General features: G+C 39.1%; 1 protein-coding gene across 8 annotated transcripts in view; it reads right to left on the bottom strand.

Annotated features, from left to right (window-relative positions):
- Positions 1–16,100, bottom strand: part of lgals4 (galectin 4) — an 83,122-nt gene that overhangs the window by 44,397 nt on the left and 22,625 nt on the right. For 3 of the 8 annotated variants that reach the window (XM_073853452.1, XM_073853450.1, XM_073853451.1), the window contains 37 exons: positions 15,009–15,097; positions 14,568–14,766; positions 14,365–14,478; positions 14,140–14,238; positions 13,221–13,309; positions 12,544–12,742; positions 12,341–12,454; positions 12,150–12,227; positions 11,834–11,922; positions 11,393–11,591; positions 11,189–11,302; positions 10,963–11,061; positions 10,436–10,524; positions 9,751–9,949; positions 9,548–9,661; positions 9,356–9,433; positions 9,054–9,142; positions 8,624–8,822; positions 8,420–8,533; positions 8,196–8,294; positions 7,684–7,772; positions 7,000–7,198; positions 6,797–6,910; positions 6,605–6,682; positions 6,295–6,383; positions 5,861–6,059; positions 5,657–5,770; positions 5,432–5,530; positions 4,906–4,994; positions 4,356–4,552; positions 4,148–4,266; positions 3,966–4,043; positions 3,656–3,744; positions 2,098–2,296; positions 1,904–2,017; positions 1,697–1,795; positions 1,428–1,516 (listed from right to left, as the gene is read on the bottom strand). In XM_073853452.1, coding sequence (XP_073709553.1) covers positions 1,428–1,516; positions 1,697–1,795; positions 1,904–2,017; positions 2,098–2,296; positions 3,656–3,744; positions 3,966–4,043; positions 4,148–4,266; positions 4,356–4,552; positions 4,906–4,994; positions 5,432–5,530; positions 5,657–5,770; positions 5,861–6,059; positions 6,295–6,383; positions 6,605–6,682; positions 6,797–6,910; positions 7,000–7,198; positions 7,684–7,772; positions 8,196–8,294; positions 8,420–8,533; positions 8,624–8,822; positions 9,054–9,142; positions 9,356–9,433; positions 9,548–9,661; positions 9,751–9,949; positions 10,436–10,524; positions 10,963–11,061; positions 11,189–11,302; positions 11,393–11,591; positions 11,834–11,922; positions 12,150–12,227; positions 12,341–12,454; positions 12,544–12,742; positions 13,221–13,309; positions 14,140–14,238; positions 14,365–14,478; positions 14,568–14,766; positions 15,009–15,097 — 4,517 coding nt within the window. The remainder of the gene's footprint in view (positions 1–1,427; positions 1,517–1,696; positions 1,796–1,903; positions 2,018–2,097; positions 2,297–3,655; positions 3,745–3,965; positions 4,044–4,147; positions 4,267–4,355; positions 4,553–4,905; positions 4,995–5,431; positions 5,531–5,656; positions 5,771–5,860; positions 6,060–6,294; positions 6,384–6,604; positions 6,683–6,796; positions 6,911–6,999; positions 7,199–7,683; positions 7,773–8,195; positions 8,295–8,419; positions 8,534–8,623; positions 8,823–9,053; positions 9,143–9,355; positions 9,434–9,547; positions 9,662–9,750; positions 9,950–10,435; positions 10,525–10,962; positions 11,062–11,188; positions 11,303–11,392; positions 11,592–11,833; positions 11,923–12,149; positions 12,228–12,340; positions 12,455–12,543; positions 12,743–13,220; positions 13,310–14,139; positions 14,239–14,364; positions 14,479–14,567; positions 14,767–15,008; positions 15,098–16,100) is intronic. The other 5 variants (XM_073853454.1, XM_073853458.1, XM_073853457.1 and 2 more) reach the window with 5 other exon arrangements.

Raw genomic sequence — 16,100 nt, 5'->3', positions numbered from 1 at the left:
TCGTGCTAGAGGTCAGAAAAGATGTAAAACATTTATCTCAGTACCTCAGATTAAATAAATGAGCAGAGTAGGCAACTTTGGCATCTTGGAAAACTAACATTACTCCAATATTGACTTTGGTCTTGTTGTTTTTCCTGTCGCGTTGTCATTTTAAATCTCCTTTTCGCTTCCTTGGCGACTTGTTTTAATATCCTCGAAAATAGGTCTTCAACAGGCTTTCAAATCTGCCTCAAATCAAAGCTTTAGATTGCAGGTTTATCACGGTGTGCGGCTGTTGTTGAATACGAAGGATTTCAGTCTACTCAGGTCGCATATCCGGGCTGCATACGTCATCAAGCCTGGTTTATTTAAGCTAACTGATAATTACATTTGCAAGTCATAAGCATATTACATCAATTTACAATTAACTAAGAATAATTGTCAGCTTTATAATTGTTAATATTCTGATGATGTCTTGATGACGTATACCACCTACACATGCAACCTCGGGAGGCTTCAGCTAGCGGTCAGCATGAGTGTAGTCTGAAAGCCCGAAAGGCGGAGCTTGAATTTCAGGAATGTCCCTCGTCGGCGAATGTATTTCAAAGATGGAGGCACAACATGGATTCAGTCGAGCGACTCGCCCGTATGTATTCTAAATAGCACATTCTACACTTACGAGAATACTTTGATTAGTGGGTGGAAGTAATTACACATGAATGAGCACATACTTTTGAAAGAACACATGGGTTTTTGCTCAGAATTAACTCAAAAACTACACAGTGGAGCTTTAATGTTAATTTTAACAATTACTAATACTTTATTAAAATGTTGTTATCGTTAGTTAATGCACTGTGAACGAATATGAACAAACAATTAAAAGCTTTATTTCTATTAACTAACGTTAACAAAGATTAATAAATACGGTAACAAATGTATTGCTCATGGTTTGTTCATGTTAGGTAATACATTAACTAATGAACCTTATTGTAAAGTGTTACCATTTTTTGTTGTGATGAACACTAAGGACGTTTTTTTGAGGAATGTTTATTTATAATCTACAATGTGTTATAGTTTTTTCAACATTCATTTTTTCACCTTGACGCATACGCCCTGCCTCTTTAAAATGCCACATACCCGAATAATCAAGTACTTTTTATTAGAATATGGATTACACAAAATGAATAAAAATGCACACCCCTACTCTCAAACTTATACAGATGCATCATGTTTTAACAGGGTAGAGCTCGTGGCTTGGCCTATAATCTCTATACACAGCCCGTGTAGAAGTGTAATGTTTAGGAATGGCGATGTATATGTGGATCATGACGTATGGATTGCAGTGTGTATTGTATCATGAGCTACACAACTCTGTGCATATTAGAGGTTAAATTCTAATAAAGCATTTATATAGATGAAAACACACAGCTAGCAAAAGAAATGCTTACCCAGCAGCGTTACTAGGAACAGTTCCCTGCAAATAGAAGCACATGCCTGGTTTCACTCCCCCGGGAATTGGGCCCACATAGGGCATTTTCTGCAGTAAGCACAAACAAATCCATGTCAGTTCTATGGCAAGTAGAAGGTTGTGGTTGGTATTTTTTTATTACTGTCACATTCTCATGTTTCTTTCAACCTTTTGTAGGTAAAGCACATTTTTGGATCGCTTGGATTTAATTGTGCGCTGATGAGTAAGTACAAAGTATTTGTCACTTACGGGATTTTTGACTGGATGTAAGAGTTGTGAGAATATGTTGGAAGAGGCTGAGCGCACCAAAACCTTCAATTTCATACAAAATGAAGATCTGTCCCAGTTCTAAAGAGGGAAAGGAAAGATCTTAACTCACCATTACTGCCACTGCATTTTCAGACCGTATAATACATACTTTGATATTATCAGAACTGTGAAAAACGTTTTATTTACTTGTATGAAGGCAAACAGGTTCATTGTAACATATCCTTCAATGTTTATCACTGACACTTTTTCCAGAGGTATACGGTGTTTGAACAGGTAGTACTCCTTGCCATTCACGTATACCTGGTAAATCAAAGCCATAAGGTCAAGGTGAGGAAAAACAATTAGCTGTCTTTTAGGTGTTTTATGTGACAAGTTTGTACCTGATATCCTTCAGGCTTGATGACAATAAACATCTCAAAAGCTTGTCCCATTTTGAAGGGGTTGTCAGGGACAGATTCCTCAGCCTCCCATCCTCCATTTTTAAAGCTATTCAGAGCTACAATCGAGTTGTATCGTGGATTGAAGTGAAAAGCGATGTCATCCTTGTCAGACCGCCCAGTCTTGAAGTTTATTGAAAACCTGCCGAAAGTTGAGGCAAATTAAGGCATCTGAATTAGGGCTGGGCAATATGGCAAAAATGTGATCTCGGAAAAAAAACCATATTGATCGATAACGATATACGATTTCGATATAAGATGCTAATGCTTCCAGCTTTAAAAGTATATGCCAACAATGACTGAAGCCACAGAAATAAGAGGGTTCATTAAATAAAATTTTAATCTGCGCCTCGTCTGTTTTTTTAGATAGCCAAACCACTTCCATATAACAGAATTTGTGCTACCTTTTTGTACACAATTTCATCATCTTTGGATAATTATGTATTACACATAGGCCGATGTATTTTGGCTGTACAACAATGCTACTGACAAGCAACCAAATCTTTAATTTTCCACTTAATCATAAGACTATATTTTCATCTTACTTTACTTTTCAGGCATCTGTATTAAATGTAAATATATTAGTTATGAAATTGTCTGTCAACATGATTTAACAATAGCAACTAATACAAATAATACACTGCACAGTCCTCACTGAATGAATTAAATGTGCAGCCTCAAAATTTATTCAGTTAATACTAATGCTAGTGAGGAGTTTTCATTTTTTGTGTGTAATGAACATTTCTGACACAGAAAGCAGCAGGTTACTGTCACTTTAAGACCCAAGGCAGCTTTACGACTGCAGTGCTTCAATATACTGATAAACATATAGCTGTTTACATTCACTTAAACTAGAAAGATAACATAGTTTAGTGATCATCCATGGGTTGACTGCTCTCGAGAGCAATTGTATCAGAGGAGTAACATATATGAGCTATACACGCTGGTAAACAGATGTCAAGCGTGTAGCGTTGTGGAAACGCATAGTCACACACTCGTGTGCACACCAAAGCTACAGCTACCAAAGCGCTCGGCTGAAAAACAGCTGGCATTCGGCGTCCTCATGGCGTTTTCAGCCGCGTTTAAAAGTTTTGGTGTGTCCAGCCCCATAATGCAACCTGTTGTGTTTTAATAAGGCGCTTGTCATTGTTTGCGATCCATGACGAGAAACGGACGCAAGTCCAACATTACACATAAGTACTGATCAATCCATATCGAGTAAAAATGTCCAGAGCTTATCATCGTTATCATTTTTTATTTTATCGCGATTCGATGTGATATCGTTTATCGGCACAGCCCTAATCTGAATGGCAACAAACTTTTTTTAATTGTTTGAGTTGCTTGATGAACCCATACATCCTACAAGGCTTAATCTTAGATCGCAAATAGTTTATATTGTGTGTGTGTGTGTTGAAGGATACAGTTTTCCCTGATTAACTTCCAGAAATACATAAACTGTTGATTTGATTGCACAAAAACAGCTATCGAAAGTACTGCTTACCGGTCACCTGTAGTGCCAGCAACTCCGTGAAAGTACAAGGCCAGTCCTGCTTTCAGCCCCTCAGGAATTTTGCTCACATAAGGAATGGACTGCAGGAATAAAAAAAATAGGCATCAGTCATGTCAAACAGAACCTTGTGTTAGGTTTTAAAATAACTGACATGGGAAATGTGAAATTTCTTAAGGCATTATGTTTTAGACACTGTGTGATTATGATTTTATTTGGTTTAATGCCATTGGCATGCGCAATTGTTACTTTAAGTGTTTGCATGTTATTGTAAAGAAGTTTTAGAAAAGCATGTGTGACTCACAGGATTTTGGACTGGAAGTAAGAACTCTGACTGTATGGTGGAAATGCCCCAGCGCAAAAAGCCAAAACTATACCAGTTCTAAGGAAGAGGGAAAACAGTATTTTAAGAAGAATTATTACTCTCCACAGTGTACTAATTATTTACACTTCATTATCATTGCTTCTGGAAGTTTTTTGACATACTTGTATGAAGCCAGCAAGGTTCACCACAACATCTCCAACAATATTCAACACTGACACTTTTTCTAGTGGAATACGATGTTTGAACAGGAAGTACTCCCTGCCATTCACATATACCAGATGGATTGAAACCAAGGGGTCATTGTGAAGAGAATTTCTAAACTGTGTTTGAGGCATCTTGTAGGTTCGGGTCACAAAGAACGTACCAGATATCCTTCAGGTTTGAAAACAAAAAAAATCTCAAAAGCTTCTCCCATTTTAAAGGGGTTGTCAGGGCCAAGTTCCTCAGCTGCCTCCCATCCTCCATTTCTGAAGGTGTTCATGACCACATCCGAGTTGTAGCGAGGATTGAAGTGGAAAGCAATGTCATCATTGTCACCCTGCCCAGTCTTGAAGTTTACTGAAAACCTGCATGAAAGTCAAGGTGTATCAAAGCAACTTAATGCAAATTATGATAAACGGTTTTTCAATCTTTTAAGTTTCATGATGAAATGTAGAATTTCTTTTGGCATTACATATTGGACACTGCAATGTGACTATGGCTTATGTGTTAAAATACCATTGTTATGGACAGCTGTGACTAAGCACTTAATAGCAAATAATAGTGAAATGTTTTAGAAAAGCATTTGTGACTTGTGTGATAACCAATAATGGTCAATCTCCCCTGTGTGTTAACATATGGCGACCTTCCCTGACAATGTTCGAGCAGCACACATTTTTAGTAAAACGACTTGTTCGAAGTTATTTAATATACTGCTTACCGATCACCAGTAGTACCAGCAACTCCCTTTATGTACAAGGCCGTTCCTGCTCTGAGTCCACCGGATATCGGACCCACATAAGGAAGGGCCTGCAGTGAGCACAGAAAATAGGATTCAATCCTTTGTCAACAAGAATATAGTGGCAGGTTTTGAACCGATTCAAATGGAACACTTGGAATTTTTTGAGGCATCACCCCAAATGACCCTACTGCATGCGGGCCATTCCATACTCCTGGGTATGGACTGTCCTGCAAAGTTTAGCTCCAGTCCAATCAAATGCATCTGAAGCAGCTTATCAATGTCTTCAGGGTCACTTGAAAATTAAAAGCAGGTGTGTTGAATTTGAGATGGGCCTGAACACCGCAGGACAGTCTATTGACAGCAATAGGGTTGGGCACACCTTCTCTACCGTATGCAAGTGAGCTTTTGGTAAAAACATGATTTTGTATTCACCACAATTTAATTTAATGTTTTCTCTACATTGCACACAGAACAGTCACTGGAGAACATCTACTGTATCACTCACAGGATTTTGGATGGGAAGCAAGAGCTCTGACTGTATGGTGGAAGGAGACCAACGCAAGAAGCCCCTTAGTTGCGTAGCAAATAAAGATGTGCTCCACTTCTAAATGAGGATAAAGAGAAAATGTGTATTTTAAAAGAGCTTTACTCACCGTAATTGTCACTGGCTTCTCACACAGTATCATTCATGCTTCGATATTATCAGAACTGTGAAAAACATTTTAGTTACTTGTATGAAGGCAAACAGGTTCATTGTAACATCTCCTTCAATGTTTATCACTGACACTTTTTCCAGAGGTATACGGTGTTCGAACAGGTAGAACTCCTTGCCATTCACATATACCTGATAAATCAAAGCCATAAGGTCACAGTTAGAATAAGCTGTTAGCTGTCTTTTTGGCATTTTGTGAGTTTTGTGTGACACCGCATATACCTGATATCCTTCAGGCTTGATGACAATAAACATCTCAAAAGCTTGTCCCACTATAAATGGGTTGGCAGAGAGAGATTCCTCAGCCTCCCATCCTCCATTTTTAAAGCTATTCAGAGCTACAATCGAGTTGTGTCGTGGATTAAAGTGAAAAGCGATGTCATCCTTGTCAGACCGCCCAGTCTTGAAGTTTATTGCAAACCTGTCACCAAAGTCGAGACAAGTTTAGCCATCTGAATTTAAATAGCAACAGGCTGTTTATATTCCTTTAAGTCCCATGATACATTTGTACATCCTCCAAGCCCTTAATCTTAGATCACAAATAGTTTAATATTATGTGTGTGTTGAAGGCATACAGTCTTTCCCTGACTAAATTCCAGGAGTACATACACTGTTGATGGAATTCCATATACACAGCTTCCAAAAGTACTGCTTACCTGTCACCTGTAGTGCCAACAATTCCCTGAAAGTACAAGGCCAGTCCTGCTTTCAGCCCCTCAGGAATTGTACCCACATAGGGAAGGGACTGCAGTAAGCCAAATAAATAGGCATCAGTCATATGTCAAACAAAACCTTGTGTTAGGTTTTAAAATCACTGACATGGGAAATGTGGATTTTTTTAGGTATTACCTTTCAGACACTGTGTGATTATGACTTTTTTGTTTAATGCCATTGGCATGCTTAATTGTTACTTTAAGTGCGTGCATGTTATTGTAAAGAAGTTTTAGAAAAGCATGTGTGACTCACAGGATTTTGGACTGGAAGTGAAAACTCTGACTGTATGGTGGAAAGGCCCCAGCGCAAAAAGCCAAGACTATACCAGTTCTAATGAGGAGGGAAAACAGTATTTTAAGAAGAATCATTACTCTCCACATTGTACTTGTGACAAATAATTATTTACACTTCATTATCATAGCTTCTGTAAATTTTTTGACATACTTGTATGAATCCTGCAAGGTTCACCACAACATCTCCCTCAATATTCAACACTGACACTTTTTCTAGTGGAATACGGTGTTTGAACAGATAGTACTCCCTGCCATTCACATATACCTGATGGATTGAAACCAAGGGGTTATTGTGAAGAGAATTTCTAAACTGTGTTTAAGGCATCTTGTAAGTTTGGGTCACAAAGAGCGTACCAGATATCCTTCAGGCTTGAACACAAAAAAAATCTCAAAAGCTTCTCCCATTTTGAAGGGGTTGTTAGGACCAAATTCCTCAGCCTCCCATCCTCCATTTCTGAAGGTGTTCATGACCACATTTGAGTTGTATCGGGGATTGAAGTGGAAAGCAATGTCATCATTGTCACCCTTCCCAGTCTTGAAGTTTACGGAAAACCTGCATGAAAGTCAAAGTATATCAAAGCAACTTAATGCAAATTATGATAAACAGTTTTTCGATCTTTTATGTTTCATGATAAAATGTATAATTTCTTTTGGCATTACACTTTGGACACTGCAATGTGGCTATGGCTTAGGTGTTAAAATGCCGTTGTTATGCACAGCTGTTACTAAGTACTTGAACATATTTGTAAAGTGAGAAGTTTTAGAAAAGCATGTGTGACTCAAAGGATCTTGTACTGGACTTCAAAACTCTAACTGTATGTTAGAAAAGCCCCAGTGCAAAAAGCAACGACAATCTTTTACGTTTACATTTCTTTTAAGTTGCAGATGTATTCCCACAGCCTAAAAGTACAACACTTTTAACCACTAATGGTTCAAATTCCTTGTGTGTAAACACATGGGGACCTTCCCTGACTATGTGCTAACAACACAAATTTTTAGTAAAACTACTTTTTCACAGTCATTAAACATACTGCTTACCGAACACCTGTAGTACCAGCAACTCCCTTTAAGTACAAGGCCGTTCCTGCTCTCAGTCCCCCGGTAATCGGACCCACATAAGGAAGGGCCTGCAGTGAGCACAGAAAATAGGAATCGATTCTTTGTTAACCAGAATATAGCGGAAGGTCTCGAACTGACTGAAAAGGCACAAATGAATTTTTTAGGGGGGCATCACCCCAAATGACCCTACCGCAGACGGGCTCTTTCATACTCCGTGGTATGGATTGTCCTGCAAAGTTAAGCTCCAGCCCAATCAAATGAATCTGAAGCAGCTTATTAATGAAAATTAAAAGCAGGTGTGTTGGATTAGAGATGGGCCTGAACACTGCAGAACAGTTGATTGACAGCAATAGGTTTGGGCACACCTGCTCTACCGTATGCAATTTACTTTTTGGTAAAAATAGGATTTTGTATGCACCACAGTTTAATTTTATGTTTCCTCTACATTGCACACATAACAGTCACTGGAGAACATCTACTGTATCACTCACAGGATTTTGGATGGGAAGCGAGAGTTCCGACTGTATGGTGGAAGGAGACCAGCGCAAGAAGCCCCTTAGTTGCGTGGCAAATAAAGATGTGCTCCACTTCTAATGAGGATAAAGAGAAAAGGTGTATTTTGAAAGATATTTACTCGCCACAATTGTCACTGGCTTCTCACACAGTATAATTCATGCTTCGATATTATCAGAACTGTGAAAAACACTTTAATTACTTGTATGAAGGCAAACAGGTTCATTGTAACATCTCCTTCAATGTTTATCACTGACACTTTTTCCAGAGGTATACGGTGTTTGAACAGGTAGAACTCCTTGCCATTCACATAAACCTGGTAAATCAAAGCAATAAGGTCAAGGTGAGGATAAGCTGTTAGTTGTTTTAAAGTCATTTTGTGAGTTTTGTGTGACACAGCATGTACCTGATATCCTTCAGGCTTGATGACAATAAACATCTCAAAAGCTTGTCCCACTTTAAATGGGTTGTCAGAGGGAGATTCCTCAGCCTCCCATCCTCCATTTTTAAAGCTGTTCAGAGCTACAATCGAGTTGTGTCGTGGATTGAAGTGAAAAGCGATGTCATCCTTGTCAGTCCGCCCAGTCTTGAAGTTTATTGCAAAGCTGCACCAAAGTGGAGGCAAGTTAAGGCATCTTAATTTAAATAGCAACAGGCTGTTTATATTCTTCCATGTCCCGTGATAAATTTCTACATCCTACAAGCCCTTAATCTTAGATCACAAATGGTTTAAAATTATGTTTGTTTTGAAGGCATACAGTCTTTCCCTGAATAAATTCCAGGAGTACATACACTGTTGATAGAATTCCATATACACTTCCAAAAGTACTGCTTACCGGTCACCTGTAGTGCCAACAACTCCCTGAAAGTATAAGGCCAGTCCTGCTTTCAGCCCCTCAGGAATTGTACCCACATAGGGAAGGGACTGCAGTAAGCAAAATAAATAGGCATCAGTCATATGTCAAACAGAAACTTTTGTTAGGTTTAAAATCACTGACATGGGAAATTTTTCCGGCATTACGTTTCATACACTGTGTGACTATGAATTTTTTGTTTAAAGCCATTGGCATGCTCAAATATTATTTTAAGTGCTTGCATGTTTTTGTAAAGAAGTTTTAGAAAAGCATGTGTGACTCACAGGATTTTGAACTGGAAGTGAGAACTCTGACTGTATGGTGGAAAGGCCCCAGCGCAAAAAGCCAAGACTATACCAGTTCTAAGGAGGAGGGAAAACAGTATTTTAAGAAGAATCATTACTCTCCACATTGTACATGTGAAAAATTATTGTTTACACTTCATAATCATAGCTTCTGTAATTTTTTTGACATACTTGTATGAAGCCTGCAAGGTTCACCACAACATCTCCAACAATATTCAACACTGACACTTTTTCCAATGGAATACGATGTTTGAACAGATAGTACTCCCTGCCATTCACATATACCTGATGGATTGAAACCAAGGGGTTATTGTGAAGAGAATTTCTTAACTGTGTTTGAGGCATCTTGTAAGTTTGGGTCACAAAGAACGTACCAGATATCCGTCAGGCTTGAACACAAAAAAAATCTCAAAAGCTTCTCCCATGTTGAAGGGATTGTTAGGGCCAAATTCCTCAGCCTCCCATCCTCCATTTCTGAAAGTGTTCATGACCACATTCGAGTTGTATCGGGGATTGAAGTGGAAAGCAATGTCATCATTGTCACCCTGCCCAGTCTTGAAGTTTACTGAAAACCTGCATGAAAGTCAAGATGGATCAAAGCAACTTAATGCAAATTATGACAAATGGTTTTTCAACCTTTTAAGTTTCATGATGAAATTTTGAATTTCTTTTGACATTATGCTTTGGACACTGCAATGTGACTATGGCTTATGTGTTAAAATACCATTGTTATGCACAGCTGTTACGAAGTACTTGCACATATTTGTAAAGTGAGAAGTTTTAGAAAAGCATGTGTGACTCAAAGGATTTTGGACTGGACTTCAAAACTCTAACTGTATGTTAGAAAAGCCCCAGTGCAAAAAGCAAAGACTATCCTTTACGTTTACATTTCTTTTAAGCTTCATATGTATTCCCACAGCCTAAAACTACAACACTTTTAACCACTAATGGTTCAATCTCCACTGTGTGTTAACAAATGGCGACCTTCCCTAACTATGTTCTAGCAACAAAATTTTTTAGTAAAACTACTTGTTCACAGTCATTTATTATACTGCTTACCGATCACCTGTAGTACCAGCAACTCCCTTTAAGTACAAGGCCGTCCCTGCTCTCAGTCCCCCGGAAATCGGACCCACATAAGGAAGGGCCTGCAGTGAGCACAGAAAATAGGAATCGATCCTTTGTTAACCAGAATATACCGGCAAGTTTTGAACCAACTGAAATGGCACACTTGGAATTTTTTTGATGCATCACCCCAAATGACCCTACCACAGGCCGGCCCTTCCATACTCCTGTGTATGGACTGTCCCGCAAAGTTTAGCTCAAGTCCAATCAAATGTATCTGAAGCACCTTATCAATGTCTTCGGGGTTGCTTGAAAATTAAAAACAGGTGTGTTGGAATAGAGTTGGACTTGAACACTGCAGGACAGTCGATTGACAGCAATACGGTTGGGCAGACCTGCTCTACCATATGCAATTGACTTTTGGGTAAAAACATGATTTTGTATGCACCACAGTTTCATTTAATGTTTCCTTTTCATTGCACATATAACAGTCGCTGGAGAACATCTATTGTATCACTCACAGGATTTTGGACGGGAAGCGAGAGCTCTGACTGTATGGTGGAAGGAGACCAGCGCAAGAAGCCCCTTAGTTGGGTGGCAAATAAAGATGTGCTCCACTTCTAACAAGGAAGAAGAGAAAAGGTGTATTTGAAAAGATCTTTACTCGCTACGTTTGTCACTGGCTTCTCACACAGTATCATTCATGCTTCGATATTATCAGAACTGTGAAAAAAACATTTAAATTACTTGTATGAAGGCAAACATGTTCATTGTAACATCTCCTTCAATGTTTATCACTGACACTTTTTCCAGAGGTATACGGTGTTTGAACAGGTAGTACTCCTTGCCATTCACGTATACCTGGTAAATCGAAGCCATAAGGTCAAGGTGAGGATAAGCTGTTAGCTGTCTTGAAGGCATTTTGTGAGTTTTGTGTGACACAGCGTGTACCTGATATCCTTCAGGCTTGATGACAATAAACATCTCAAAAGCTTGTCCCACATTAAATGGGTTGTCAGAGGGAGATTCCTCAGCCTCCCATCCTCCATTTTTAAAGCTATTCAGAGCTACAATCGAGTTGTGTCTTGGATTGAAGTGAAAAGCGATGTCATCCTTGTCAGATCGCCCAGTCTTGAAATTTATTGCAAACCTGGACCAAAGTCGAGGCAAGTTAAGGCATCTGAATTTAAATAGCAACAGACTGTTTATATTCTTTCATGTCCCTTGATGAATTTGTACATCCTTCAAGCCTTTTTTATGTTAGAACACAAATGATTTAATATTAATATTATGTGTGTGTTGAAGGGATACAGTCTTTCCCTGACAAAATTCCAGGAGTACATACACTGTTGATAGAATTCCATATACAAAGCTTCCAAAAGTACTGCTTACCTGTCACCTATAGTGCCAACAATTCCCTGAAAGTACAAGGCCAGTCCTGCTTTCAGCCCCTCAGGAATTGCACCCACATAGGGAAGGGACTGCAGTAAGCAAATAAATGGGCATCAGTCATATGTCAAACAGAACCTTGTGGTAGGTTTTAAAATCACTGACATGGGAAATTTGGAATTTCTTTACGCATTACTTTTCATACACTTTCATGAGACTATGGCTTTTTGTCTACATGCCATTGGCATACACAACCATTATTTCAAGTGTTTGCACATTATTAAAAGTTAGAAGTGGTAAAAAAGCATGTGTGACTCACAGGATTTTGGACTGGAAGCGAGAACTCTGACTGTATGGTGGAAAGGCCCCAGCGCAAAAAGCCAAGACTATACCAGTTCTAAGGAGGAGGGAAAACAGTATTTTAAGAAGAATCATTTCTCTCCACATTGTACTTGTGAAAAATAATTATTTACACTTCATTATCATAGCTTCTGGAAGTTTTTGACATACTTGTATGAAGCCTGCAAGGTTCACCACAACATCTCCAACAATATTCAACACTGAGACTTTTTCCAATGGAATACGGTGTTTGAACAGATAGTGCTCTTTGCCATTCACATATACCTGATGGATTGAAACCAAGGGGTCATTGTGAAGAGAATTTTTTAACTGTGTTTGAGGCATCTTGTAAGTTTGAGTCACAAAAAACGTACCAGATATCCTTCAGGTTTGAACACAAAAAAAATCTCAAAAGCTTCTCCCATTTTGAAGGGGTTGTTAGGGCCAAATTCCTCAGCCTCCCATCCTCCATTTCTGAAGGTGTTCATGACCACATTTGAGTTGTATCGGGGATTGAAGTGGAAAGCAATATCATCATTGTCACCCTGGCCAGTCTTGAAGTTTACTGAAAACCTGAAGAAAGTCGAGGTGTATCAAAGCAACTTAATGCAAATTAGGACAAACTTTTTTCAATCTTTTAAGTTTCACAATGAAATGTGGAATTTCTTTTGGCATTACGCTTTTGGAGACTGTATTGTGATGATGGGTTATGTGTTCAAATACCGTTGTTATGCACAGCTAAGTACTTGCACATATTTGTAAAGTGAGATGTTTTAGAAAAGCATGAGTGACTCAAAGGATTTTGGACTGGACTTCAAAACTCTAACTGTATGTTAGAAAAGCCCCAGTGCAAAAAGCAAAGACTATCTTTTACATTTACATTTCTAAAAGCTTCAGATGAATTCCCACAGCCTAAAAGTACAACACTTTAATCACTAATGATTCAATCTCCCCTGTGTGTTAACATATGGCAACCTTCCCTGACTATGTTTTAGCAACACAAATTTTTAGTAAAACTATTTTTTTCACAGTCATTCAATATACTGCTTACCGATCACCTGTAGTACCAGCAACTCCCTTTAAGTACAAGGCCGTCCCTGCTCTGAGTCCACCGGTAATCGGACCCACATAAGGAAGGGCCTGCAGTGAGCACAGAAAATAGGTTTGATCCTTTGTTAACCAGAATATAATGGCAGATTTTGAACCGACTGAAATGGAACACTTGGAATTTTTTGGGGCATCATTCCAAATGACCCTACTGCATGCGGGCCCTTCCATACTCCTGCGTATGGACTGTCCTGCAAAATTTAGCTCCAGCCCAATCAAATTTATCTGAAGCAGCTTATCAATTTCTTCCGGGGCGCTTGAAAATTAAAAGCAGGTGTGTTGGATTAAGGGGATCGCACACCGGCCGCTCAGCGCCGCGCCGCATCGCGTCGCGCCTAGGAGAACTCGGAGGTATTGTAAATCGGGAAGTGCACATTAAATAGCGCGAGCTTCGTCAGATAGCGTCTACTTCAAAATGTAAAAAATACGTTAGAAGCCAATGTTAATCATTAATGATGTGGGACAAATATGATGTTATTTAATGTTAAACTATGTGATTGGCGCTCTGTGGCGCGTCAGGGATTTGAACAACTTCCTGAGTCACAGCTGGGCGGCGCGGACAGGCTCCACCTGGCGGCGCCGGTGTGCGTATACTCATAGAAAACAATGTGTTCGATTTTTTTAGAATGGCACGGCACTGTGCGTCGCTGAGCTGCGCGGCCGGTGTGCGATCCCCTTTAGAGTTGGGCCTGAACACTGCAGGACAGTCAGTTGACAGCAATATGATTGGGCAGACCTGTTCTACTGTATGCAATTGACTTTTGGGTAAAAACATTATTTTTTTATGCACCACAGTTTCATTTAATGTTTCCTTTTCATTGCACATATAACAGTCACTTGAGAACATCTATTGTATCACTCACAGGATTTTGGACGGGAAGCGAGAGCTCTGACTGTATGGTGGAAGGAGACCAGCGCAAGAAGCCCCTTAGTTGGGTGGCAAATAAAGATGTGCTCCACTTCTAACGAGGAAGAAGAGAAAAGGTGTATTTTAAAAGATCTTTACTCGCCACGATTGTCACTGGCTTCTCACACAGTATCATTCATGCTTCGATATTATCAGAACTGTGAAAAAACATTTAAATTACTTGTATGAAGGCAAACATGTTCATTGTAACATCTCCTTCAATGTTTATCACTGACACTTTTTCCAGAGGTATACGGTGTTTGAACAGGTAGAACTCCTTGCCATTCACGTATACCTGGTAAATCAAAGCCATAAGGTCAAGGTGAGGATAAGCTGTTAACTGTTTTTAAGGCATTTTGTGAGTTTGTGTGACACAGCATGTACCTGATATCCTTCAGGCTTGATGACAATAAACATCTCAAAAGCTTGTCCCACTATAAATGGGTTGTCAGGGACTGATTCCTCAGCCTCCCATCCTCCATTTTTAAAGCTATTCAGAGCTACAATCGAGTTGTGTCGTGGATTGAAGTGAAAAGCTATGTCATCCTTGTCAGATCGCCCAGTCTTGAAATTTATTGCAAACCTGGACCAAAGTCGAGGCAAGATAAGGCATCTGAATTTAAATAGCAACATACTGTTTATATTCTTTCATGTCCCTTGATGAATTTGTACATCCTTCAAGCCTTTTTTATGTTAGATCACAAATGATTTAATATTAATATTATGTGTGTGTTGAAGGGATACAGTCTTTCCCTGACAAAATTCCAGGAGTACATACACTGTTGATAGAATTCCATATACACAGCTTCCAAAAGTACTGCTTACCTGTCACCTGTAGTGCCAACAATTCCCTGAAAGTACAAGGCCAGTCCTGCTTTCAGCCCCTCAGGAATTGCACCCACATAGGGAAGGGACTGCAGTAAGCAAATAAATGGGCATCAGTCATATGTCAAACAGAAACTTGTGGTAGGTTTTAAAATCACTGACATGGGAAATTTGGAATTTCTTTACACATTACGTTTAATACACTTTCATGAGATTATGGCTTTTTGTCTAAATGCCATTGGCATACACAACCGTTACTAGGGATGAGCGAGTACAGCATTATCTGTATCTGTATCTGTATCTGTTAACCATATGAATTATCTGTATCTGTATCTGTACTCGGAGTGGGTGTGGCCTAACCCAGAAGTAGGCGGGGGTTGTCTTGGAATGGGCGGGGCTTTAACCTGTATGTTATTTTAAGCATGCAGTTAATATATGGGTTGATCAGAAATTGTTATATTTCTGTATCACTGATCATAAGAGGGAGAGAGGGAGTGTTTGTTTGTGTGTGTAGCTTAATTTGTAATATTATGTATTATTTATACCACTACTACCTTTATATTTTATGAAATACAGCAAAAAGTGTCAGACACTTAAAAAAAACTGGTTAGAGCCAGCTGATGGTTAAAACGAAAAAAAACTCAGATGACTGGCAGAGAGAGGGAGAGTGTGTGTAGCTTAATTAATTTATAATATTTATAACACTAACTTACTGCCTTTACTTTTTATGAAATACAGCAAAAAAGTGTCAGAGAGAAAAAACTGACGAGAGAGAGAGAGAGATAGCGAGAGAGAGTACACTAGCTTAATACCTTTATTTTTGTATGAAATACAGCAAAAACGTGCCAGACACTCAGTGTCTGGTTACTGGTTAGAGACAGCTGAAGGTTTAAAAAATAAAAAAATTCTCCGACAGGTAGAGACGCGATGCAAGTTGCATTCACGTCTGAACGAACCCATGTTTACCAGAACTCTGCTGGTTAGTACGTATTTGAACGTTACAACCCGAAGTAAAAAGCTGAAGAAACCCTAAACGTTAATGGAAAAGAACCGTGAACCCGAGTGACTGAGGAAGAGAGAGAAAGAAAGTTG

The sequence above is a fragment of the Misgurnus anguillicaudatus genome, chromosome 15 (genome assembly GCF_027580225.2).
Source record: "Misgurnus anguillicaudatus chromosome 15, ASM2758022v2, whole genome shotgun sequence".
Classification (NCBI taxonomy): domain Eukaryota; kingdom Metazoa; phylum Chordata; class Actinopteri; order Cypriniformes; family Cobitidae; genus Misgurnus; species Misgurnus anguillicaudatus.
The sequence above is the reverse complement of the archived record's forward strand: the minus strand, read 5'-3'. Positions and strand labels throughout refer to the sequence as shown.